We start from the raw sequence: 26,523 nt of genomic DNA, 5'->3' as shown, positions 1-26,523 counted from the left end.
CCAGGACCCTTGAAATTTGTTTCAGATCTCTGGGAACCCTTGAGAAATCATACATTTTTGCAAAAAATTTGTGTGATCACTATATTTTAGAATCTCCTAAATAGAATAATGTAACATTCCTAGCATATTTGACACCATGCATGCTCTGTATGACCTGCTTAGTAATAATCTTGAAAATATAAGGATAACAGAAAGAAATGCAGACAGAAATAATTTTGATGTTGTATTGGTGGTCAGTGTAGGTAGATCAATTTGCTCAAGCTCACTGTTAATGGAGCACCCAGAAACCCCTTGCAACTTCAGGAAGGAACCCTGGTTGAAAAAAGGCCACTATATATAGACAAGTAAAAGTTTGCAATGGAATGAAAGATGGAAAACAAAAGTTAGAATCTTCATGGCAGTGCATAACTTGAACCTCAAAGTAGATTGCACTCATACGGCTTTCAGTTACATTGTTATTCAGACTTTATTGCAGTCATTCAACATGGACATCGATCAAGTATTCGGATCAGTTGATATGGACACCTTCTGCACCACTGCCAGAGTTTAATAAATCTACTACAACCTCAACTACAAATACAAAGGCAAAAATATCTGTGGCAAATGTGTCTGATAACCAATGCTCCTTAAAGCGGGGTTCCACCCTAAAGTGCCCCCGGGAACCCTCCCCCCCCTCCGGTGTCACAGTTGCCACCTTTCAGGGGGGAGGGGGGGTGCAGATACCTGTCTAAGACCGGTATTTGCACCCACTTCCGGGCATAGACTCCCACGGGAGTCTATGCCTCTTCCTGTCCCGCCGCTCTGTCTTGTGGGTGACACACGGGTCCCATAGACAGCGCGGACCATTCCTAGTGCGCTGCGCGACTCACGCATGCGCAGTAGGGAACCGGGAAGTGAAGCCGCACTGCTTCACTTCCTGATTTCCTCACCTAGAATGGTGGCGGCAGCAGCCGAGACCCGAGCAATCGATCGGCCTCTGCTGCCGACATCGCTGGACCCCGGGACAGGTGAGTGTCTATTTATTAAAAGTCAGCAGCTGTAGTATTTATAGCTGCTGGCTTTTAATATTTTTTTTGTAGGTGGAATCTAAGTATTAAAAATTAATAACACAACACTCATCAAAAGGTGCAAATTCCCCAGTTTTATTTCAATCAAACATATAAAAAAAACAAATTGTCATGTTATATATTCTAATTTATAAAGCAGCGTTTAATCAATTTATTTCTGATTGGTAAGCCCCATCTAAACATTTTAAGGTGGCCAAGTACCATTCAATGTTCCACAGGAAGTGACATTGCGCTCCAAGTAGGCTTCACCATTGAACCACATTTCTGGTCTAGTAAATCATAAATAAAGGGTGTACGAATTATTTGACCTATGCATACAGTGCATGCCTGCATTCTATGGTTAACAAATGGATGCTTCAGTGGTCCCTGAGTCTAGTTACACTGTGTGATCAGACACAGACACAATGCTCTCCCTTAAAGTGTCTTTGATTTCCATACCACACAGTGACAGCCATTTTAAATTCTAGTGGCATCAGGTGTAAATAAACAGGCCTCATGCATGTGAATGTGTTCAGGTCACAAAAACGTGCCCACTGTGGACTAGTTGACAACTTCACTATAATTTGATCTCCTGTAGACGATTTACAAATCTACCCACAAACCGTATATATTATTATATTTTAAATAACTTATAAAATATTCCCCAACAATGTACAAATCATGTCACTTTCATTTGACAGCAGAATGTAAAATCTTTAACAAAAAAAAAAAACAAGAAAAACACAAAATCAAATAAAAAGTATTCACATATATAAAACTATTTCTGGCAGAGGAGTGTAGCGGGTTGTTTGCAATTTTTCAAGTTTACCTCGAATTTTACCTCAGATCAGGGTAGCACTAGAAAGATGGGAAGCAGGAGTCATTCTACATATCTGTATGAGCTACAGATTTACAGTGAGGGGAAAAAAAGTATTTGATCCCCTGCTGATTTTGTACGTGTGCCCTCTGACAAATAAATAATCATTTTTAATAATAATTTTAATGGTAGGTTTATTTTGACAGTGAGAGACAGAATAACAAAAATATCCAAAAAACGCATTTCAAAAAAGTTGAATTGATCTGCATTTTAATGAGTGAAATAAGTATTTGATCCCCTATCAATTAGCAAGATTTCTGGCTCCCAGGTGTCTTCTATAAAAGGTAAAAAGCTGAGATTAGGAGAACTCTCTTAAAGGCAGTGCTCCTAATCTCAGCTAGTTACCTGTATAAAAGACATCTGTCCACAGAAGCAATCAGATTCCAATCTCTCCACCATGGCCAAAACCAAAGAGCTGTCCAAGGATGTCAGGGGCAAGATTGTAGACCTAAACAAGGCTGGAATGGGGCTACAAGACTATCGCCAAGCAGCTTGGCAACAGTCCGTGCAATTATTCACAATTGGAAGAAACACAAAATAACTGTCAATCTCCCTCGGTCTGTGGCTCTATGCAAGATCTCACCTCATGGAGTTTGATGGATCATAAGAACGGTGAGGAATCAGCCCAGGTGGGCTCAAATCGCACCGCAAAAGGTATTGGTTTTAGGGATCGGACCAGTTGCACGAGTACTCATGCAAAGGCTTAGTATCAGCGCAACCTTACCTCTCATCATATCTTTGGATAGTCAACATCCGCAATGAAACATTTCACAGACTGGATTAAGGTGACTGATTCACCAGCAAGACTATAAATTCTGGGTATATTTCTGACACTTAGAAGGCCGCTAACATGAGTGGCAAAAAAGTCCAACAGAACATGACAAACTACTACAAGCTATGCCACAACATGGATAAATGAAAACCTTCGCTCTCCCAAACTTACATGTGCCACCCATGATCATGATGTAAAATAGGCAATATCTACATAATGACATTATGAATACATTATATTTAGAGCTGCTTTAAGACAACACCTTACAATGCTTAATTGTGTGGTTAGTGCAAGACAACATTCTATAGCACAAGGGGAACATGTAAAACTTTTTTTTTTTTAACATAATGCAAAATGCAATCCTACAACAAAGCAGCTATATTTCCCCACATCCAAGTGGAATAATAAAAAGGCACGAGCAAAGATAAAACAGCACAGCCATTCACAAACTATATCTCTTAATGCTCTGCCACTGTACTAGCTGAATGAGGTAAGCCAAGCACCTTGGCAGATGTAGTTTGACAACATTGTGCAGCTTTAAAGCTGTCCAACCAAGGCCAAGCTCTCTGTACTCAACCGTTGGCCCTCCAGCTATTGCAAAACTACAAGTCCCATCATGCCTCTGGGAGTCATGCTTGTAACTGTCAGCCTTGCCTCATGGGATTTGTAGTTAAGCAGAAGCTGGAGGGCCACCAGTTTTAGACTCCTTCTCTAGACAAATATAGTTTGTGCGGAGAGGTCTCAATCTCATTTACACCTACAAGATAATCAGCTACTAGAGGAAATATTGCACCTCTGTCATTTGGGCATACGAAACATTAAAAAGTGCTACTTGTACTATGCAAAGCATGTGCTATAAAATAAAGCAGAGCATAAATGGAGTAAATTGCCTCAGGTGACATAGCACCACATGTGTTTTATGTGTCCTTTCAAAGGGAGAACATTAGGCTGAACACACAATGCAGTCATATATAGAAGTAATACACCTGTCTTCCTTTTTGTATTTCTTTTTTTAATCACAATTTGGCAAAAAAAATAAAAATGCTCTATAGCCCACCTCTGCTTGGCATACAACCCCAAATCCCCCCCCCCCCCCCCAGATGACACCAGCTTTGCTAGGTGGACTTGATGCAATTCACGAACTACATAACGGAATTTTGGTAAACATTATAAATTAAACATTAAATTTCACAAAAAGGGCAGGTTCACATTTGTGCAGTTTGTTTTGCAAGCATTTTAGTTGCATTATCATTGAACGCTATATAATGTGCGTTTTGATGAAAGTGTATGCAGCAAGCAATGTTTTTTTTTTGTTTTGTTTTTTAACATACCATACCTAAAAAGCACAGGTGTACATGGGACCAAAATGGTTTAAAGTTTAGATCAGATTTGGATGAGAACTGCAATTGTCCCCTCCTCTAAGCTTTCTTCACACACCTGAGCTTTCCATGTAGTTAATAGTTCTAGGTTTTAGATACATCCCTCTTTATCCCTATAGGCACCTAGATTAACACTCTTCCCTAAAACCTGGATGTGTGGATGAAGCCTCTGTATGCAAAAAAAAGGGGTTCCTCGTTGCCATTACACTATTTGTCCTTAACATCAGCTCAGAAAGTCAATTCTAAACAGAAAGTGTAGTAAAGGTCTAGCAATGATATATTTTTGAGTTATTAAAGCGGGATTCCACCCTAAAGTGGAACCTCCGCTGATCGGATCCCTCCCCCCCTCCGGTGTCACAAATGGCACCTTTCAGGGGGGAGGGGGGTGGAGATACCCGTCAAAGACAGGTATTTTCACCCACTTCCGGGCATAGACTCCCGTGGGAGTCTACGCCATTTCCTGTCCTGCCGCGCTGTCTGCTGGGACACACACGGGTCCCAGTGACAGCGCGGAGATCTCCTATTGCGCGGTGCGGCTCGCGCATGCGCAGTAGGGAACCAGGAAGTGAAGCCGATTCGCTTCACTTCCTGATTCCCTCACCTAGAATGGTGGCGACAGCAGCCGAGAGCCGAGCGATCGATCAGCCTCGGCTGCCGGCATCGCTGGAACCCGGGACAGGTGAGTGTCCATTTATTAAAAAAGTCAGCAGCTGTAGTATTTATAGCTGCTGGCTTTTAATATTTTTTTTTTGGTGGAATCCCTCTTTAAGGGTCTTTTTTTAATTGTATTTAATATAGGGAACTGAAGATAAGCGAGTAGAAGCAGGTATAATAAGTCATTACAACTACTCTTTCACCCTGCTTAAAGGGGTTGTAAACCCTCATGTTTTTTTTACCTTAATGCAGTCTATGCATTAAGGTGAAAAACCTTCTGTAGTGCTACAGCTGCCGCCCCCCCCCTTTTTACTGAATGCTGTATTCCTACGGCCGGGAACAAGCACACCAGCTCTAGCTGGTGTCTCGTGTCCTGATTGGATAGATTGATAGCAGTGCAGATATTGGCTCCTGCTGCTGTCAATCAAATCCAATGACGCAGCGCTGGGGGTGGGGCCCCGAGTCCTGCATTCTGTGTGAATGGACTTGGGAGCACGCCTGCATGGGTGTCCACCTTAGGAGAGTCTTCTCCAACGTGGGCACTCGATGCGGGGAGGAGCCACCAGCGCCACTGAGGGACCCTGGAAGAGAAGGACCGGGGCCACTCTGTGCAAAATGAATTGCACAGTGGAGGTAATTATGACATGTTTGGTATTTAAAAAAACAAACAAAAAAAAACAAGGGTTTACAACCCCTTTAATAGTAAGTTAGGTGAATGGTATTAGAAGAAGAAGCAGTAGAGCAGGAGTACTGTGTAGCACTGCAGAGCCTACATAAGTAATAAGGAAATATGGCTTCCATGTTGTAAACAAAGATTCTTAGAAAATTAACACAGACTAAAACTATTTACATCAAAAACAGATCTGTTTTAAACATGTAAAAAAAATATACACTAAGACTATACATCCCTTTAATAAAATCTGATGGCACTGGGGACTTGGGTGCTCAGAGACAAGGTGGCTGTTGTTCATGCAGACATAAAAATGCTTCCAAGCATCTCAGGCGGCGAGTGTTACCTTAGACACAGAAACTTGGCTCAGCCGAGTGGTATAAGGGTAATAACAAAAGGAAACTGTCACCAAAGTGGCTAGCTGTCATGCTAAATTTAGGCTATATACACTGAGCTAGTATTGCTTTCCATTCATGCATATTTCTTTTGTATATACACATGACCTGCATAAAATAGACCCAAAAAGTCAGGTCAAACCACACTTCACTGCAATCTGTTTCTAGCAGGTAATAGGGTTGATTTACTAAATCTGGAGAGTGCAAAATCTGGTGCAGTTGTACATGGTAGTCAACCAACTTCTAAATTCCTCTTGTTCAATTAGGCTTTGACAAAAAAAAAAAAAATGGAAGCCAATTGTTTTTTTATGCAGAGTTGGCCCAGATGTCGAACTCTCCAGTTTTAGCAAATTAACCCCATTTTGTATACAGCAGATATAGTCTATTCATGGCACACCCCTCTGCCATGTTATCAAGGAGAAACATTGGCTGTTAGAAACCAAAAGCAGAACCCAAATTCCAAATATCCTGGAAAATGATTTTAAAGAAAAAATTTAATAAAAAAAAAAAAAAAAAAAAAAGAGACATTATTTTGGTATATGTTATTTTAAGAAAATAGCAATTTAGCCTAACATATTTGAACTATATGTATTAAATTTCTGCCAGCTTGAAGCTACTACGATTGTGAAATTATGGGTTAAAAAAAAAAAATAATAATTAAATAACGAACATCATAGGCACAGAATCTCCATGTATGCACTGCTCTACTATCACAGAGTAGCCCTCTAATAGTAGTAGGCCAATCTAACAATTATGCATGTGAAAATACAATCCAATTGTGAACTATAAATATGGACAACAAACCCCTTTTTCCCCAGTACAGATCTACACAGGCAGGAAACCTAGTGTCTGGTGCTGGATGAAGGAATCTTAAATTAATCAGGTGAAGTGACTTGTGTGCAGAATCTAGGCTCTTTTTGGATGACGTATGATTCAAGTAGACTCCGAGAGAAAGCTCAGATCTGAAAAACAAGACAAGGGATTAAAATGGATCTCCAATTTTAGGCCACAACCACCCTGTAAAAACAAAAACAATATAAGCGAGTATTTGTAGAAGCACTTTACAGTAAACTGCAGTCAATATCATCTTTGTGCAGTCCCTTTCTGGAGACAATCATACAGTTTGGTTACATACCTGACTGACAGCGGCTGCCTGTGTGGAAAAAAATCCACATATCCGTGCTCTCTCAAAGAATAGCAGCTTAAGGCCTCTTTCACACGGGATGGATCCGTGAACATCCGTTTGCTCATCGGGGATCGCTCTGTCGTGAGCAGGCAGATGACAGGTCTGTGCCGCTCTCCCCTATGGGAGATCGGATGACGATGTCGTCATCCGATCTGATGATGGATGGAAAAGTAGGTTTTTTCCTCAGTCACACTTTTTCGGATTGGAGTGGGTTGGATGTCAGCAGACATGTCACCGCTGACATCCGACGCTCCATAGAGGTCAATGGAGTGTATGTTCAGGTCCGCCTAAAAAAACTGATAGGCAGACCTGAACGGATCAGTCGTGTGAAAGGGGCCTTAGGGAGATTTCAAGTTTTCTATAAAAGTTTGCTCATGACATCAAATAGGTAATAACTTTTCCCCACATGAATCCAGAGTACCAGAGGTCAAAAGAACAGGTAGTGTGCAAAAATCTTTCAAATACACATAAAGGTAGCAACAAGAACATACTGAGTAGTGTGAACAAGAGTTAAAGTGATTGCAAAGCATCAAGATTTCTCACCTTAATGCATTCTATGCATTTGAGTGAAAAACCTGCGCTGCAGCTACCCCCTAAACCACCCCCCCCTTTTCTTACTTGAGCCGATCTGATCCAGTGATGTGAACGAGCACAGCAGCTCCAGCCGCTGTCTCTCGCCTCACTGGACAGATTGATAGTAGTAGTAGGTGCCACTGGCTCAAGCTGCTGTCAATCAAATTATGTGACAAGGGAGCAGGGAGGAGCCCACGGTTTGTGTCAATGGATGCAGCAGCGTGACTTGGGAGCTGGCCCGTCCGGGTGCCCCCATAGAATGTGGCTTTCTGTAGGGGCACACAATGAAAGGGAGGCGCCAGGAGCACCAACGGGGGACTGCAGAAGAGGAGGACCGGGGCTGCTATGTGCAAAACCCTTGCACAGCGCAGGTAAGTATAACAGGTTCATTTTAGTTATAAAAATAAATAAAAAATGAAGGTTTACAAAGACTTTAAATCCTATGACAGTTTGCCAATTGATGCTTTGGTACAGTGCTGGGCTATGTCTGTTATAGAGACAGAAAGGCTAGTCCAGTATCTTCAAGCACTGCAGTGACCTCTTGTGGTTACTACATGCAGTGTCACTTTTACATACAGTACATGCTAAAGACTGGATAAAAACTTTTAAACAGACATTTCCATATACAGTACTGTGCAAAAGTTTTAGGCAAGTGTGAAAAAATGCTGTAAATAAGGAATTCTTTCAGAAAGCCACCTCATGCAACCAAGCATCGGGAATGCAGAACTTCCAAGAGTCCGCAAAGGCCAGTAGGCATCCCTCTAGTTTGGAAAGTGGCACACTCGTGCCAAAGTTCGAAACCACAAACGAGGAGTAAAATTCTGTATCTGCTTACAACAGATAAGTTATAACAGAACAGATAAAGGTAAATTATTTTCAGCACCTGGAGTTTGCCTATGAACTAGTGTTCAGTGTTCTTGATCACGGTTTTAAATTTGAACATATAAAACTTTTGTACAGGTTCTCCGTAACAAAAACGGATTTTATTCTATTTATTTATATGCGTTTAAGGGTACCTGGGAACTTCCATCCTTCCTTAGGCTACTTTCACACAGAAAGATATTTTTAGCGGCCCTTTACCTTTTTTAACCCCTGCTAATGGGCGAAGGGTAAAAAGCGCCCCTGTTGCGGCACTGCTCAAGCGCTTTGCAGGCACCCTTTCATTTCAATTGGCAGGGGCGGTTTAGGAGCGCTTGTATGCATCGTTCCCAAACGGCCCCAAAGATGCTGCTTGCCGGATGTTTTCTAAAGCGCTGCAAGCGCAGCACCCCAGTGTGAAAGCACTCAGGCTTTCACACTGGGGAGGCGTTTTTCAGGCGCTATCCTGAAAAGCGCCTCAGTCTGAAAGAGGTTTGTAATGTTCAGTCCGACAGCATTAACCTGTCCCACTGCAATCCAGTGGAAAAGGGAGATTTAAAATACAGTTATGCTCAAAAGTTTGCAGACCCTGGCAGAAATTGTGAAAGTTTGGCACTGATATTGAAAATATGACTGATCGTACCAGAAAAAAAAAAAAAACTGTCTTTAACCACTTCAGCCCTGGAAGGTTTTACCCCCTTAATGACCAGGCCTTTTATTATCGATGGGTCACTGTTATTTTAATTGACAATTGTGTGGCCGTGTGACGTTCTACCCAAATAAAATTTCTGTCCTTTTCTTCCCACATATAGAGCTTTCTTTTGGTGGTATTTAATCACCTCTGCGGTTTTAATTTTTTGCGCTATAAACAAAAAAAAAAAAAAGAGCGTTGATTTTGAAAAAAATACTACTTTTTACATTCCTGCTATAAAACATATCCAATTAAAAAATATCAAAATGTCTTCCTCAATTTTGGCTAATATGTATTCTGCTAAATATTTTTGGTAAAAGAAAAATCCCAATAAGTGTATATTGATTGGTTTGTGCAAAAGTTATAGCATCTACACACTATGGGATATATAGATGGAATTTTTATTTATTTTTACTAGTAATGGTGGCGATCAGCGATTACTAGACTGCGATATTTCGCAGACAAATCGGACACTCTTTGGGGACCAGCGACACAAATACAATGATCAGTGTTAAAAAATATGCACTCTCACTGTACTAATGAAAGGCTGGGAAGGGGTTAACACCAGGAGCGATCAAAGGGTTAAATGTGTGCTTAGCTAGTGTTTTCTTACTGTGAGGGAGGTGCTTTTACAAGGGGAAGGCATGGATTCATATCCCTGCTTAACAGGAACACAATCCATGCCTTCTGTACTGACAGAGCGGCGATCTGCCTCGTTTACATAGGTAGACCGCCATTCTCCCTCTGTACTAAAGGACTGCCAGGAGCAAGCAGATATTGAGTCCACAGTACCCACCGATCAGCGGCCCGAAGTGTCAGATCACGTACTAGGTACGTGAACAGGCACAGCTGTGACACTTTGTCGACGTATATCGAAGTTATAGAGCCCAAAAGAGAATGCTTCCATGCCCATGTAAGAATTTATGTTCTTAGAAATCTCCTTTTATTGCAGTCATCTGTAAGCAGATCCGCTCTAATCGTATCAATTTCTTGAAATCAATCATTACAAAGTTCTAACCTTGTGATCCAGTCTCTGGTATTCCCCTGAATTAGGCCTCCTGCCACCTTTGGAGCGTCTTCCCTCAAGTGCAAAGGCGATGATCTGGAGGGGAGAAAAAAACTGAACATTCATGTTTACAGTGTGTATGCCATGCATTAATTATAAAGAATACCACACCCACCCAATATACACCTTATCAACTATCTATGAATGTCACATAGATCACTAAACATGAGTGAATTCAGGAATGTGCATTTACATGAACACAGTTTCATTTCACAACATGACCAAGTATGGTCCACAAGTACTATAAATATCTAGTCATATATGCTTCTAGTGACTTGACTTTCTATATCATCTAAACCTAAAAACAAAAATTCAATATATTGCAGCCTACCAGTCCTTCGATGTGGTGGCTGCATGTCTTTTTCAAAATAAGAACTATGTCAGGCAAGTACAGAACACTGACACTTCAAGTAAGAGTCCGCCCCAACACAAAAAAAAAATCTCAAAATCTACAGGCATCTACGTTCTAAGACTAAACCATCAAGCCCTGTAAACAAAAAAAAATAAAAAAATCGCTATACATACCTCTTCTGAAGCAGCTCTGATCCAGTCCCACGTTGAGCTGTCAGCAGCGACTTTGCTGTGGAGGTGGGTGCAGAGGAGGAAGCCAACAACGGAAGCCCCATAGCGACTCTATGGGTGATGTCACTTCCCAGCCGACTGTCTCCTCTGCAGTGATTCCGCCGCTGGAGACTGGACCGGAACGGCTAAAAAATTGTATTGTATAGCCATTTCTTCTTTACAGAGCTAAATAGGTTAGTCTTAGATCGTGGAAGCCTGTAGATGGAGATTTTAGTGTTAGCGTGGCCTTCTAATGTCGTGTATATACATGACCGGACATTCCGGCAGAAAAGGTCCGACAGACTTCTGACCAAACGGACTTGCCCACACATGAACGGGCCAAAGTCTGTTTGTTTTGAATGTGATGATGTACGACCGGACTAGAAAAGGAAGTTTAATAGCCAGTAGCCAATAGCTGCCCTTGCGTCGTATTTGGTCCTTCGGACCAGCATACAGGCAAACGGTTTTCCCGATCGAAATGGATTCCGACAGACAATTTTTAAACATGTTCCATTTCTAGGTCCGTCAAAATTTTTGAAGAAAAAAGTCAGATGAAGCCCACACTCTATCGTAATATCCGACGGATTGATTCCATCGGGCCTTTTCTGTTAGAAAGTTTGGTCGTGTGTACGCTGCATTAAAGAAAGGGCGTAATGTGTGTTATTCGCAGGATAAAGACCGGAAAAAAAAAATAATAATAATGCTAGCACCTAATTTAGGGACTAGCAAGCTGCAATATATTACATTTTGCTTTTTGGGCTTAGATATTTTAAAATAAAATATAAAAGAAAAAAAATAATATATATATATTTCCAGGCAGTTATAACAGGTACAGCCTACTGTAGACAGTGATCAGTGTCATGCGTCTGGTGGTGTTTTCCCAGGCAGGGGTACTCTGACAGACTGTTTTCTGCCTGTTTCTATCAGTCTGCTGTGAACTTGCACTCTGTGCCTGTCTGTCTGTGGTTGGCCAACTGGGCAATCCCATGGTATACACAATGGAATTTAAATTTTCTTTCTTACCTGTAAAGCAGTAGTGGCTGATTTTTTCTTTTGGGGGAAGGGGGGTTGGGGCTTTAGCAAACCACTGCCTCCTCCTCCTACGCATCCAATAGGATTGTCTGTCCTTTTAGCAGGATAGGATCACCTTAGGATCAGTGTGAGAATAGTGATTATTCGCTATTCTCACACAACTGGGTGGGCTGTGACCACAGCGCTCCCCCCCCCCCCCCCCCCCCCAGCCCACACCCTCTGGCTCTAATCACGTGCTTCAAAAAAATAAAACAAATAATAAAAAATAAAACATCCCATTGGAATCCATCTGTCTGGCTCCCTGCATGTAGAGGACCGGACACATGGGTGGGGAGGGCGGGAACCCGTGCGACCCTAATGGACGGGCCGCCACTGCTGTAAAGTAAAGGCATAATGTGCTAGTATGCATACTAGAACATTATGTTAAAACTTACCTGCAAACGAAGCCCTCATCGTCCCCGCTGGAGGCCGCATCCATCTTCGGCTGTGGGACTGGCCGGAGCCACATGACGTCACTCCCGCGCAAGCGCGTGGGAGCCACCGGTCACGGCACAGGCTTCTGAAGAAAATGCGCCAATCACATAATCGGCTCAGTACACAGTAAATACATCTCCTAAACAGCGCAAGTCTAGGAGATATTTACAGTACCTATAGGTAAGCCTGATTCTAGGCTTCTTACCTATAGGTACAAAGAATGCATGAAGGTTTACTTCCTCTTTAACCACTGAGGCAAAAATACCACTTGTATCGTCAATAAGTATGTTAAAGCGAGGCTCCACCCAAAAGGGGAAGCTTTGCTTGGCTGCCTCCTCCTCCATCTGTTACCCCATTGGGCACCTTTTGCGGTTGAGCAGTGGGAAACCGGAAGGCTTCACAGCTGGTTTCCCTTAGTCAAGATGGCAGCGGCAGCACCTGATAGCTGATTGAAGATCAGCTTGGGTGAGGACACTGCTGGATTCTTGGACAGGTAAGTGCCCCAATATTGAGTCAGCAGCTACAGTATATGTAGCTTCTGACTTTTATTTTTTCTGAAGGAGCCTGGAACTCCTCTTTAAGAACTAGATGCTCCTGGTTCCTGCACTCCAATGTGTGTGCCATCACCTGGCAACACACTATACTTTAGTATGTGTATTTTAAACCTGAACCCAATATCCTGGGTGTCCACATTATGTATCTGCATTGCTCTGGATTTCTTCTATGCCTTTGTCATCAAGTCTTTTGCCCAAGGAATTCCCTAAACACCTAGACACTGCCAAAAGATTCCTGCTGCATGTGAAACTCAACAAATTACATGAGGAAACTATCAAAGCTTTGCTAAATGGGTGTTAGTTACTCGAGGAAGAGGCAGAGGGGAGTTAATAAAAATAGGAACTCTCCAACTAGTAGTACTCTATTTTCAGTCTAATTGGATTTGCCACTGAGCAAAGGGAAAAGACAGAAATTTAGTAAAGTTATAACAGGTAACATGTTTTCTAAATAAGTTTTTCAAGTGTATATCATGTTAGGTTACCTTGCGTTTGTTGTGATATGCAATATACAGCACAGCCACAAGAATAGCTGAGGTCACAAGATAGGCAAAGAAATGGCTGCTTTCTGATTCACCCTGGAGTACTGAAGTCTCTATATCATTATTGCGAGGTGGGTATTCCTGCTTGTTCAGAGAGTCTGCGTTCTCTTCGTCGGCTGTATCCGCATTATCAAAATTTTCCAAATCAGTATCACCTGTGTCTTCTTTCAGATTTCCCTCATCATCATCCATTTTATCATCTTCTTCTGGCTGCCGCTCATCCATTTCCTCATCTTCTTCAAGCTCCTCCTTTTCACCATTGCCCGCCTTGGTGTCACCCTTTCCAGCACCGGTGGTCTTGGCGTCACCCTTTCCAGCACCCTCGGCCTTGGCGTCACCCTTTCCAGCACCCTCGGCCTTGGCGGCACCCTTTCCAGCACCCTCGGCCTTGGCGGCACCCTTTCCAGCACCCTCGGCCTTGGCGGCACCCTTTCCAGCACCCTCGGCCTTGGCGGCACCCTTTCCAGCACCCTCGGCCTTGGCGTCAACCTTTACAGCATCCTCGGCCTTGGCGTCAACCTTTACAGCATCCTCGGCGTCAACCTTTACAGCATCCTCGGCGTCAACCTTTACAGCATCCTCGGCCTTGGCGTCAACCTTTACAGCATCCTCGGCCTTGGCGTCAACCTTTACAGCATCCTCGGCCTTGGCGTCAACCTTTACAGCATCCTCGGCCTTGGCGTCAACCTTTACAGCATCCTCGGCCTTGGCGTCAACCTTTACAGCATCCTCGGCCTTGGCGTCAACCTTTACAGCATCCTCGGCCTTGGCGTCAACCTTTACAGCATCCTCGGCCTTGGCGTCAACCTTTACAGCATCCTCGGCCTTGGCGTCAACCTTTACAGCATCCTCGGCCTTGGCGTCAACCTTTACAGCATCCTCGGCCTTGGCGTCAACCTTTACAGCATCCTCGGCCTTGGCGTCAACCTTTACAGCATCCTCGGCCTTGGCGTCAACCTTTACAGCATCCTCGGCCTTGGCGTCAACCTTTACAGCATCCTCGGCCTTGGCGTCAACCTTTACAGCATCCTCGGCCTTGGCGTCAACCTTTACAGCATCCTCGGCCTTGGCGTCAACCTTTACAGCATCCTCGGCCTTGGCGTCAACCTTTACAGCATCCTCGGCCTTGGCGTCAACCTTTACAGCATCCTCGGCCTTGGCGTCAACCTTTACAGCATCCTCGGCCTTGGCGTCAACCTTTACAGCATCCTCGGCCTTGGCGTCAACCTTTACAGCATCCTCGGCCTTGGCGTCAACCTTTACAGCATCCTCAACATCACCTGTTGCAGCATCATTTTTAATGTTTGGATCTGCAGCATCTTTATCCACAGGAGCAGCTAATGAAATATAAAAGAACAATACATACATAGTTTAATGAAGGCTTAATTTTGTGATAACACTATACAACACATAACGTACCACTTTACAAGGCACCTAGACCCATTTACATCAGACCTGACGACAAGTGCTCCACTATTACCCAGGCTACCACCGGATTATAGGGGACATTTCCCAGTAATTCATCATTACAATGAGTAACTGAAATATTGTTAGTTCAGTTATAAAATTATTCATTTTTTTGTGACACAATAAAAAAGCACTCTGAATACACAAACTAAACGTATCTATTCCCCCAGGGGATAAAGTGCATTTAGCCTGATTAAAACCGTCCCTTGGTTGCTAAATGGATTAGCGAGTAACAGCTCTGGTGACTAGTGCTGCTTTTCCCAAAGATCACACAACTAGCGGTGGTGTGTGAACTAAAATATATGTGGCTGCATCTAAACTTACACAGCCTTGGACAATAGATCACATAGTGCTGCAACGCTGAGCGATCTTTCACTTTTAGAAATAGATGATCAGCACTTGGGGGGCTGTGCCATACCAGGCTCCACCCAATATTGGTGATCGTTCATTAATAAAAGTTAACCACTTTCAGACCGGACCATTTTGCTGGTCAATGACCAGAGGTCTTTTTACAATTTGGCACTGCGCTGCTTTAACTGGTAATTGCGCGGTCATGCAATGTTGTACCCAAACAAAATTTGCGTCCTTTTCTTCCCACAAATAGAGCTTTCTTTTGATGGTATTTGATTGCCTCTGCGATTTTTATTTTTTGCGATATAAACGTAAAAAGACCGCAAATTTTGAAAAAAAAATGATATTTTCTACTTTTTGTTATTAGAAAAATCCAATAAACTCAATTTTAGTCATACATTTAGGCCAAAATGTATTCAGCCACATGTCTTTGGTAAAAAAAAAGTCAATAACCGTATATTTATTGGTTTGCGCAAAAGTTGTCACATCTACAAACTAAGGTACGTTTTCTGGAATTTACGCAGCTTTTAGTTTACGACTGCCTATCTCATTTCTTGAGGTGCTAAAATGGCAGGGCAGTACAAAACCCCCCCCAAATGACCCCATTTTGTAAAGTAGACCCCCTAAGGAAATTGATAAGAGGCATGTTGAGCCCATTGAATATTTTATTTTTTTTGCCTCAAGCGATTGAATAATGACAAAAAAAAAAAAATTTTTTTTTTTTTTTTTACACAAAGTTGTCACTAAATGATATATTGCTCACACATGCTATGGGCATATGTGAAATGACACCCCAAAATAAATTCTGCTGCTTCTCCTGAGTACGGGGATACCACATATGTGGGACTTTTTGGGAGCCTAGCCGCGTACGGGGCCCCGAAAACCAAGCACCGCCTTCAGGCTTTCTAAGGGCGTAAATTTTTGAGTTCACTTCTCACTACCTATTACAGTTTTGAAGGCCATAAAATGCCAAGATGGCACAAAACCCCCACAAATGACCCCATTTTAGAAAGTAGACACCCCAAGCTATTTGCTGAGAGGCATGTTGAGTCCATGGAATATTTTATATTTTGCCACAAGTTGCGGGAAAATTACAAACTTTTTTTTTTTTTTTTTTTTTTTCACAAAGTTGTCACTAAATGATATATTGCTCACACATGCTATGGGCATATGTGAAATGACACCCCAAAATAAATTCTGCTGCTTCTCCTGAGTACGGGGATACCACATGTGTGGGATTTTTTGGGAGCCTAGCCGCGTACGGGGCTCCGAAAGCCAAGAACTGCCTTCAGGTTTTCTAAGGGCGTTACAGTTTTGAAGGCCATAAAATGCCAAGATGGCACAAACCCCCCCCCCCCCCCCCCCAAATGACCCCATTTTGGAAAGTAGACACCCCTAAATTTAGGGGTACACTAGTGAGACTAGGTAATAAATGGCGGGTGCCTTGAAACTATAAAAAAATAACTAACCAACCAGCGTCACCTGTAACAGTTATATGGTGATCACTGGTGAAAGGGTTAACTAGGGGGCAATCAGGGGGCTTTATGCGGTAGTATATGGGGGTCCCTGGCGCTATAAAAAGCTGCGGCGAACCTAAATACCTACCTGCCTAACTAGCGTCACCTGTGACACTAATACAGCGATCAGAAAAATGATCGCTTATTAGGCTGGGTTCACACTGGAGCGATGCGGGAACGCCACGAATCCGCGGCGGGTTCCCGCATCACATGCCTCCCGGCGGCAGTTCACACTGCCCTATGCGAACTGCTGGGAGTGTCAGTGAAATGTTAATGACACCCCCAGATCAGTTCGCATATCGCAGTGCGATCTGCAAACTCGGATCGCATGGTGTGAACACCCATGCGATCCGATTCTGCTGCGGACCAAAAAAAGGGTCCCGTGCGAATTTGCGGCGGGTGCGACACGAATTCAGCCATACTATCTGTATGGCTGAACTCGAATCGCACAGAGATCGGATGTGATTTGCACTGCAGTGCGGTGCGAATCACATTCGTTCTCATAAACCGCTGCAATGTGAACCCAGCCTTAGTGACACTGGCGACGGGGGGTGATCACGGGGGTACATTAGAACTAAAGGGGGCTAACCCTAACTGCCCTAACAGTTATTACAGTCACAAATGACACCAATGCAAAAAAAAATAAAAAAAATTACATTGGTGTCACTGTGACTGGGGGGCAGGGGTAATTGGGGGGGTGATCGGGGGGGGTGTGAGTGTGCCTGGCATGTTCTACTGTGTAGTGTCGTGTTGGTGCAACTCACCGATCCTCTCTCCTCGGTGTCGGAACGAAAAATACCGACACGGAGGAGAGATTACATCACTTCCTCTCCTGTGTTTACATTACAGGAGAGGAAGTGATGTCACAAAGGATTTCTATTCGTCGGGAGTGATCGCGAGGGGGTGGCCATGAATGAATGGCCGCCCCCTCATCCCGGATCGCTCCCGAACGAATACCGACCGCCGCAGGCACCGGGGGGGGGCCCGATCGGGCCCCCCACCCGTGGGAAGGCAGGGACGTATATATACGCCCATATGCCTGCCCGTGCCATTCTGTCGACGTATATCGTCGTGCGGCGGTCGGCAAGTGGTTAAAGATCACACAGTGCTGTGGCAATTTGTGATCAATTGGCTGGGACTGTCTATGTGGGAGGATACAGACAACACAGATTCCCTGTCCATTGTCCAAGCTGAGTGATCTCACTTTTATGAGCAAACAATCAGTACGGCTTGTTCATTCAGGCTGGGTTCACACTAGTGTGAATTGGATGAGTTTATCTCTGCATCCAATTTGCATTACAGGAGATTGTGACCGACTCTCCATAGAGCAAAGCGCATTGCACATGGGTTCTGTATGTCTTTGGCTCAGGTTTAGGTCCAAATTCAGGCAAAAATTCAGGCCCGATTCATTCCTGCATCTGTGTTTAATGTGAACTCAGCCTCATATTAGTCATATATCCATCAGAGCTGTGTAGAATAAACCTGCCAGTGTCCTGTATCTGTACAAGCAGCTGGCAGATAGATCACACAGCCCACAGTGCTGGGCGATCTGCCACTATTAAGAATGAACAATAAACACTGTTTTTTAATGTATAACTCACTCTGAGCTGCAGCTATGCTATATGCACTTGGTCCCCTGAGGATGCATCCCTGGGCAGGAGAATCTGGTTATTACCCATGGCAATGGCCCTATTTGGTCAATGACATCAGCCAGCATCCCTGGCCCCTTGTCCACAATCATCTAATAGCGAGGGAGTCACCAGCAGCTTAATGGGGTTAACAATAAACTACAATATGGTTTGTATCAAAATTGTATAATATAATATACAATTTTGATACAAACCATATTGTAATTTATTGTTATTAAAAATTTACTTTTTAATCTGCAGCGCTGCAATGTTCTGTAAAATGAAATGCAATATGGCAACCTGGAGCCGTTCTGTACACAGCTGGTGTATGGACCGTCCCCAGAAATGTTGTTTCCTGCTTGTGATTGGCTCACTGGTTTTCCTACAACTGTGCACTAAGATAGAAGTCAGATTTTAGGCATTCACAGGAAACAGGTAGGATTCTGCAACAAAGTTTGTTGAAATCCCAGCAATGTACGGTACATAGAACAAGCCAGAGGGGACTGTTTTGTTTTTTTCCCCTCAACAAAAGTAGAGTTACTCTTTTACCACCAGTTTCCTAATCTGCAAACTGGTGGTAATTCTTTTAGAATTTGTTCCACCCATAGCATCAGATTCTTAACGTGCCACACTAGGCAACCGTGCGCTCTTCCCTCTGCATACAAATGTGCCTTTCCCAGCTGCCATTATCTCCTAAGCGAGAATGATGTCCCCAGTGGCACCTAAGGCCTCATGCACACTGGACATTTTTACAGCAGCTGTTTTTGGCTGTAGAAGTTTTTTTCTACAGTCAGTAAACTTCCCATTGTGTTATCCTATGTGCCCATGCACACAGATTTATCAGCAGTTTTTGGCTGGGGCGTTTTTTGGCTTAAAAAAAAAATAAAAATAGTTTGTTCTAAGATTAGTTTTTCAGCTGCAAAAATGCTCTAACGTCAAAAAAACGCAGATAAAGGCTCAAATACGTTTTTGATCCATTGATAGAAAAAAAAAAAAAATCCAAAAAAAACTAATGTTGGAAAAATCCCCAAAAAAACGCTAATAAACGCTATTGCAGAAAAACGTTGAAAACTCACTGCAAAGCTACTGGGTTTTTTATGATGTTATTTTAACCTCCAGTGTGCATGAGGCCTAATAATGACAGTGTGATAATGACAACTGGCCACCCCACAAACTGGTGTGAGCCAGGGCAACCACAATGTTTGAAATGCATAGTCAGCCATGGCATTTCTTTTTTTAGCAGCAGTGATCCCCCTTTTCCGGGGTAATGGATACATTAGGACAGTGATGGCGAACCTTGGCACCCCAGATGTTTTGGAACTACATTTCCCATGATGCTCAACTACACTGCAGAGTGCATGAGCATCATGGGAAATGTAGTTCCAAAACATCTGGGGTGTCAAGGTTCGCCATCACTGCACTAGGACTTCATCCTTTTAGCTGCATTCCAGAAGACCATCCTCAGTACTTTGATAGGACTAGCAGAAGCCAACACAAAACACATCTTAGTCTAAGAGCCTTTCTAAAATGTTCAGGCTTGATTAAAGTGATTGTAAACCCTTACAAACCACTTTGACCTACAGGTAAGCCTAGATTAAGGCTTACCTGTAGGTCCAAGAAATATCTCCTAAACCTATAAGTAGACAGCGGTGCGCAGGAGCACTGGGTAAGCCGCAGATCGCGGCGATATGTCGCACGTGTCGGCTCCCGTGCGCATGCGCGGGAGTGAAGTCATCGCTGCTCCGGCGAATTACAGTGCCGGAGCAGCGAGACCCACCAAGAATATGGACGCTCAGAACTACAGGGGACAGCGGTAACTTCGCTGGCTCCTGTGTCAGGTAAGTGACACATAATGGATTACTATGTGATGCATAGAAGTCCATTATGCTTTACCTTTGCAGGGAATCAAAGAAGAAGTAAACCCATCAGGGTTTACTTCCTCTTTAACTAGAAGCCTAACAGACATCTCTCCTCACTAAGGCCGGCTACACATGGTTTGAATCTCGGCCGGTTACTGCTAAACCGTCGAGATTCGAACCATTGATGGGCAGGCTTAATGTACCAAGTTGATTGATCGATCAATCAACTCGGGCACAACCAGCCTTCTGGATCCTCTTACGATTATCGCTAGTGGCTACTATACCCACTAGCGGTAATCACTGTCTTCTCCTGTCTGGGGCTGCTTTCCCTGCCGGAAGAACACAATTGCCGATTCCCCTGTCAGCACTGTCTGTGTTGATGGGGGAATCATGCAAATTTCTTGTGGCTGCAGGAAAGAAATTCGCACAGCGTATCGCCCGCCTAGTAAAAAAAAATATATATATAAAAAAATATTTCTACCTCAGTTTCGGCTGATATTTATTCTACATATTTTTCTACATAAGTTATAGTGTCTACAAAATAGGGGATAGTTTTATGGCATTTTTATCATTTATTTTTACTAGTAATGGCAGCGATCTGCGATTTTTATCGGGACTACAACATTATGGTGTACACGTCGGACAATTTTGACAAATTTTTGGGACCACTGCCATTTTTACAGCAATCAGTGCTATAAAAATGCATTGATTACTGTAAAAAGGTCACTGGCACTGGTGAAGGGGTTAACCACTAGGGGGCGATCAAGGGGTTAATGTGTTCCCTATTGTGTGTTCTAATTGAAGGGGGGAGGGGACTGTGTAGGGGAGATGACAAATCGCTGTTCATATGCTGTATGAACAGACGATCTCTGTCTGTTCCCCCCTCAGACAGAACATGCAGATAACACACAGATCCCGGTTCTCCGTGCGCACCAAGCTAGCACGGGAGCCTGGCGGTGATCGTGACCGCTGGGCACTCGCATCGGCTCTGTGGGCGAGCATGGCGGCGATTCACCCAGCCAAGCCATGTTGCCACAGTAAAACTACGGCGGATGGTCAGCAAGTGGTTAATGTGCAGATATACAACCACTTTAAGGAGTGGCCACTACATGGTCATAAACACTGACATCCCACTGGCCACTACTCAGACCTTCACATTGGTCAGATCATTACAATCTGTGCATACGATCAACTTTCTTTTTTTTTCTTAAAAAGGTTTTTATTTGCCAAGTGTCCTTACATAGCAGTAAATACTGCGCTTATGGTACAGTCATAGGTGCATATATCAGCATAATATTTCCACTTAGTAGTCTTCACTTTCCCAATAACTGAGTACAGTATATTCATCAGTACAAATAGCTCTTTTTCGATTTTATAACGGTAAGGCCTCTTTCACACGGATGGACCGTTCAGGTCCGCCTGTCAGTTTTTTTAGGTGGACCTGAACGGACGCTCCATAGACCTCTATGGAGTGACGGATGTCAGTGGTGACATGTCTGCTGACATCAGATCCGCTCCGATCCAAAAAAGTGTGATGGAGGAAAACCCTATTTTTCCATCTGTCTGCAGATCGGATCAGATGAAAATGGACAGGAGGTCTGTAATCATCCGCTCCCACCATAGGGGAAAGCGGACTCTCTGACAGGTCTGTCCCTGCACAGGCAGAGACAGAGTGCAGAGACGGACTTGTCATCTGCCGACTCAGCGGGGATCAGCAAAGCAATCCCCACAGAGCAAGAGTCTTGAATGTCCAGGAATCTGGGATGTTCAGTTCCCTCTTCAGTTGTATGAACGATTTGAATTTGCCATTGTCATATAATTGGTGTAGGTATGCAAGTCCAAATTTGGACCACCTACATCCATCCTCTAGATGGAAAAATGTCTTCAAACATGGGTTAAACCATAGTGGGGCATTGGGTGATACATGTAGAAGGCCGTCTGCTATTTGTTCCAGACAGATCCCTAGCACACGTTTAGCTGATCTGAGCATTACTTTACCCCCCCCCCAAAGAAAAAAAGTTTAACAATTTCGTAGGTGGTTACCACAGCTGCCTCAACCGCAGTTGCAGCATTGTTCAGCTGTGGGAACATGCGCCAGTGTATATGTAACAGCTGTGATGCCAGGTAGTAGAGGTGGAGGTCTGGCACTGCCCCCACCGGCAACTGCAAGAAGTCCAGAGAGACCCTGGCCGCTTTGTCGTCCCACAAAAAGGAGTTCAACAGGGAGTTGATATATCTGAATGTTTTTTGTTGGAATATAGATCGGGGTATTAGAGAGCACATATAGACATTAAAGAGGAAGTAAACCCTGATGAGTTTACTTCCTCTTTCATTTCCTGCAAAGGCAAAGCATAATGGACTACTATGCATCGCATAGTAGCCCATTATGTGTCACTTACCTGACACAGGAGCCAGCGAAGTCGCCGCTGTCCCCTGTAGTCCGCCGCATCCATCTTGTTGGTGGGGTCTCGCAGCTCCGCCGCTGTCATTCGGCAAAGCCGCGATGACGTCACTCCCGCGCATGCGCACGGGAGTCGACACGCGCGACAGCTCCATTCTTGGAAATGCCGCGCTCAGTGCGCCTGCGCGTCGTAGACAGCGGTGCCCGTTTTCGGGCAAATATCTCCTAAACCATATAGGTTTAGGAGATATTGCTTGGACCTACAGGTAAGCCTTAATCTAGGCTTACCTGTAGGTCAAAGTGGTTTGTAAGGGTTTACAACCACTTTAAGGCCCCTTTCACACATGCGGACAGTATGTCCGTATTTCCTCACTCCATTTGCAGATGAAATACGGACATACATGCATCCCTATGTTCATCCGCAGACACCCGATATCGTCTGTCTCCACTATGGTCTGATTCTGCAGACGGAGGAAAATCCTATTTTTCTATCCGTCTGCAGAGCGGATCGGATGAACGCGGACAGATGGTCCGTGTTCATCCAATCCCCCCATAGAGGAGAGCGGAGATCTGACAGGACTGTACCTACACAGTGTGCAGGGACCGCCCTGTCATCCGCCAGCTAAACAGAGCGATCCCCACTGAGCAAGCGGATCATCAAGGCGCGGATCATTACGGATCTGTCTCGTGTGCAAGGGGCCTTAGGGAGGAAGATCATTTTAAACAGATTGGCTTTGCCTAGCAATGTAAGTGGAAGAGCTTTCCACTTCTTTGCCCTGTCCCTAAAGGTTCTGATTATGGGGCAAAGGTTCACATCTGTGAATGAGTCTACCGATAATTGGATATTGATTCCTAAGTATTTGAATTGAGGCGTTACTGTCAGAGGGCACTGGCATACGATCAACTTTAGATCTACCAAAACTGTATCATGAGGATACACCTAATGTATTCAATCACTTCCTACTCAGTCAGGCAAGCCCTTCCACTACATAGCAGGGATGAGCTCAGGTGTGCTAAATTACAAGTGATGCATACTGATGTTAAATTTAGTGGGAGGAGGAAAGGCCTGCTTTAATGTAATTGCAAACAATATTTTTTCACTTAAAATAAAAAAGATGTTATACTTACCTGTTCTGTGTAATAGTATTGTACATAGTTGTCCTTACCTCCGCTTCTGGGGTCCCCCCCATCAGCACTCTCTGACCCTCCTTCCTACAATTGCTCCCTCAGAAAGGCGTGTTCTGAGGGGGAACACGTACAGGTGCACTCCCAAGCTGCATTGTGTGTTCATTGACACACACACACACACACACACACACACACAGCACAGCGTGGCCTGGCCACGTCCCCACTCCCTCCTCAGAGGATTTGACTGAGAGCATTAGTAGCCTTTTGCTCCCACTGTTGCCCACGTCTTCTGTGAGAAGAGGAAGAGAGGAGAGTGATGCTGCAGATGGGACAGCGCTGGATTGGTGGAGGAATCAGGTAATTGTTTAAGGACGAGTAGATCCGTGTTCCACATGATCAAAAATAGAAGAGAACTAGTTCAGCCTCTGACGCAGTTAGTCCTTTACTGGCAAAACTGGTCAGGCATCCTCTCACTTGGCACACAGGTTAAAATGGCAATTAAAGGTTAATTTCTCACATTTGTGGCTTTTTAAAAATCGCAATTAGTGTCTGTGTATAAATAGTCAATGAGTTTGTTAGCTCTCACATGGATTGCACTAAGCAGGCCAGACACTGAGCCATGGGGAGCAGAAACAAGCAGTCAAAAGACCTGCGTAACAAGGTATGGAAACTTTACAAAGATGGAAAAGGATATAAAAAGATGTCCAAAGCCTTGAATATGCCAGTCAGTACTGTTCAATCATTAAATAACGAGTGGAAAATTTGGGGATCTCTTGATATCAAGCCAAGGTCAGGTAGATCATGAAAGATTTCATCCACAACTGCCACAGGAATTGTTTAGGATAAAAAGAAAAACCAACAGATAACCTCAGGAGAAATACAGGCTGCTCTGGGAAAAGATGGTGTGGTTGTTTTTAAGTAGCACAATAGGATGATACTTGAACAAGAAAGAGCTGCATTGGTGAAGTTGCCAGGAAGAAGCCTTTACTGTACAAGTTCCATAAAAAAGCCTGGTTACAATATGCCCAACAACACCTTGACCCGCCTCATTGGCTTTTTTGTGGCATTGGCTCAGTAAAGGCTTCCTTCTAGCAGCTCAACCATGCAGTCTTTTTTGTTCAAGTATTATTGAATTGTGCTCCTTAAAAACTACACCGTCTTTTTGGAGAGCGGCCTGTATTTCTCCTGCGGTTACCTGTGGGTTTTCTTTGTATCCTGAGCAATTCTTCCGCCAGTTGTGGCTGCAATCTTGCTTGGTCTACCTGACCTTGGTTTGGTATCAAAAGAGCCCCTAATTTCCCACTTCTTAATAAGTGATTAAACAGTACTGCCTGGCATAGTCAAGGCTTTGGGTATCCTTTCATATCATACAGCCAATGGCTGTGAGCACTGACTGGTGTGATCTGGAAAGTGGGAGGGCACCCCCCTCTCAGAACACAATAGCTCAGTGGGGGGAGATCACTGTACTAACACCAGATCATTAGTACAGAATCTCCTGCTGAGCCCTTCAGGTTTTTTTTCATTCAGTCTGCTGGGTTGAACGAAAAAAAAAAAAAAAAACCTCAGTGTGTACCAGGCTTAAGGGTCCATATACGCCAGGTGCACCGGAACTGCATTGGTATTCCCGTGCACCTCCACCGCAAGGCAAAGCAAAATCCCTGGTCCTTGGTGTGGTCGGTTCACAGCACTGTGTTATGGTGGGGTGTGCAGAGCTTAAGTACTGTGGGATGTACTTTCTTCCAGTGCAGTCTGGGTTACCACATGCTGCCTGATAGAACACTGTGTAACATTTCAATAAAGTTTGTAAAAATAGTGAACAGTGCAATTGCTCTGGTCTGACCGGACTTTGTACAGCTGGATCGGCATTGCAGAAGCTGGTGTGAATGAGATCCTACAGCAGTACTGGGCTTCCCGATGGCAAACCCAGGAGGGGGAGGGGCCCTGTAAAAGTGATGGGGTGTCTATAAAGCCGATCGATGGCTCTAAAAAGCAATCCCAGGATTGCGGCTGCAGCTATGATCCTGGTATAACTGCTGCCCATCCATGACGTGTGTGTGTATGTATGTATGTATGTATGTATGTATGTATGTATGTATGTATGTGTGTGTGTGTATATATATATATATATATATATATATATATATATATATATATATATATATATATATATATATATATACACACTGAACAAGAAGTAGTTAAGGCTCACCATACACGGTACAATTTACCATAATAATGTCATATGAGGACCAACCTATACAATCTGGCAGCCCCTGGCACTACATAGCGCTTGGTAGATGTAAAGGAGATTGTACAATCAGATAGTCCTGTGAATGGTGAGTATCCGATATAGGAGCTCTCACTGGTCTATGGAATGGAAATCACATTGTAGTGTATGGCTGATCGTTTCCATGGTGACCCTCAGCAATGTCACCATTCCGCTTCCACCTACAATCAGGACTATAAAGGAGGCGGAGGGAGGGGGAAGATAGAACGATGGCCGGAAATGGCTATGAAATGTCAAAAAACAAATAAGAGCCAATAACTTTCCCCGGCCCCGCACACCCCCCTTCCTTCTATATAATGATAGGAAAGGTCTCCTCACCTCTGACAAGGAGCACAGCGCCTAACACCAGAACTACCACCAGCCCGACACCGCACAACACACGACGTTCCATGACTCCAGACAGGATTGTGTGCACACTTCCGGCAACACATCCTGCTTCCGACAGAGGCGGCCCGCCTACTACACCCAGCACGATGTGAGAGGAAAAAGATGGCGGTGCTCCGAAACGGGTTAGTACGCCATCTTGGGGTAAGCGAGGGTTAAAACAATGTGTGTGGA

General features: G+C 43.9%; 1 protein-coding gene across 2 annotated transcripts; it reads right to left on the bottom strand.

Moving 5' to 3' along the window:
- Positions 1–5,858: 5,858 nt before the first annotated feature.
- Positions 5,859–26,407, bottom strand: TGOLN2 (trans-golgi network protein 2). Of its 2 annotated transcripts, none has more exons than XM_077469693.1 (4): positions 26,284–26,407; positions 13,271–14,664; positions 10,120–10,221; positions 5,859–6,755 (listed from the first exon to the last, which is right to left on the bottom strand). In XM_077469693.1, the coding sequence occupies exons 1-4, from the start codon at positions 26,354–26,356 to the stop codon at positions 6,750–6,752; spliced, it is 1,575 nt and encodes a 524-aa protein (XP_077325819.1). In that variant the 5' UTR covers positions 26,357–26,407; the 3' UTR covers positions 5,859–6,749. The 2 variants fall into 2 exon arrangements, with proteins under 2 accessions (XP_077325819.1, XP_077325822.1); XM_077469696.1 differs by having other exon boundaries at positions 10,120–10,203.
- Positions 26,408–26,523: the final 116 nt, after the last annotated feature.

This window comes from Lithobates pipiens, unplaced genomic scaffold (genome assembly GCF_037356315.1).
Source record: "Lithobates pipiens isolate NorthernLeopardFrog02 unplaced genomic scaffold, aLitPip1_a1.2 Scaffold_8, whole genome shotgun sequence".
Lineage (NCBI taxonomy): Eukaryota > Metazoa > Chordata > Amphibia > Anura > Ranidae > Lithobates > Lithobates pipiens.
The sequence above is the reverse complement of the archived record's forward strand: the minus strand, read 5'-3'. Positions and strand labels throughout refer to the sequence as shown.

Coding starts and splice junctions, on each gene's coding strand:
- TGOLN2 (XM_077469693.1), bottom strand. CDS start 26,356: ATGGAACGTCGTGTGTTGTGCGGTGTCGGGCTGGTGGTAGTTCTGGTG. Junction 14,665..26,283: donor CGCTGTGCTCCTTGTCAGAG/GTGAGGAGACCT, acceptor ATATTTCATTAG/CTGCTCCTGTGGATAAAGAT. Junction 10,222..13,270: donor CATATCACAACAAACGCAAG/GTAACCTAACAT, acceptor ATGAATGTTCAG/TTTTTTTCTCCCCTCCAGAT.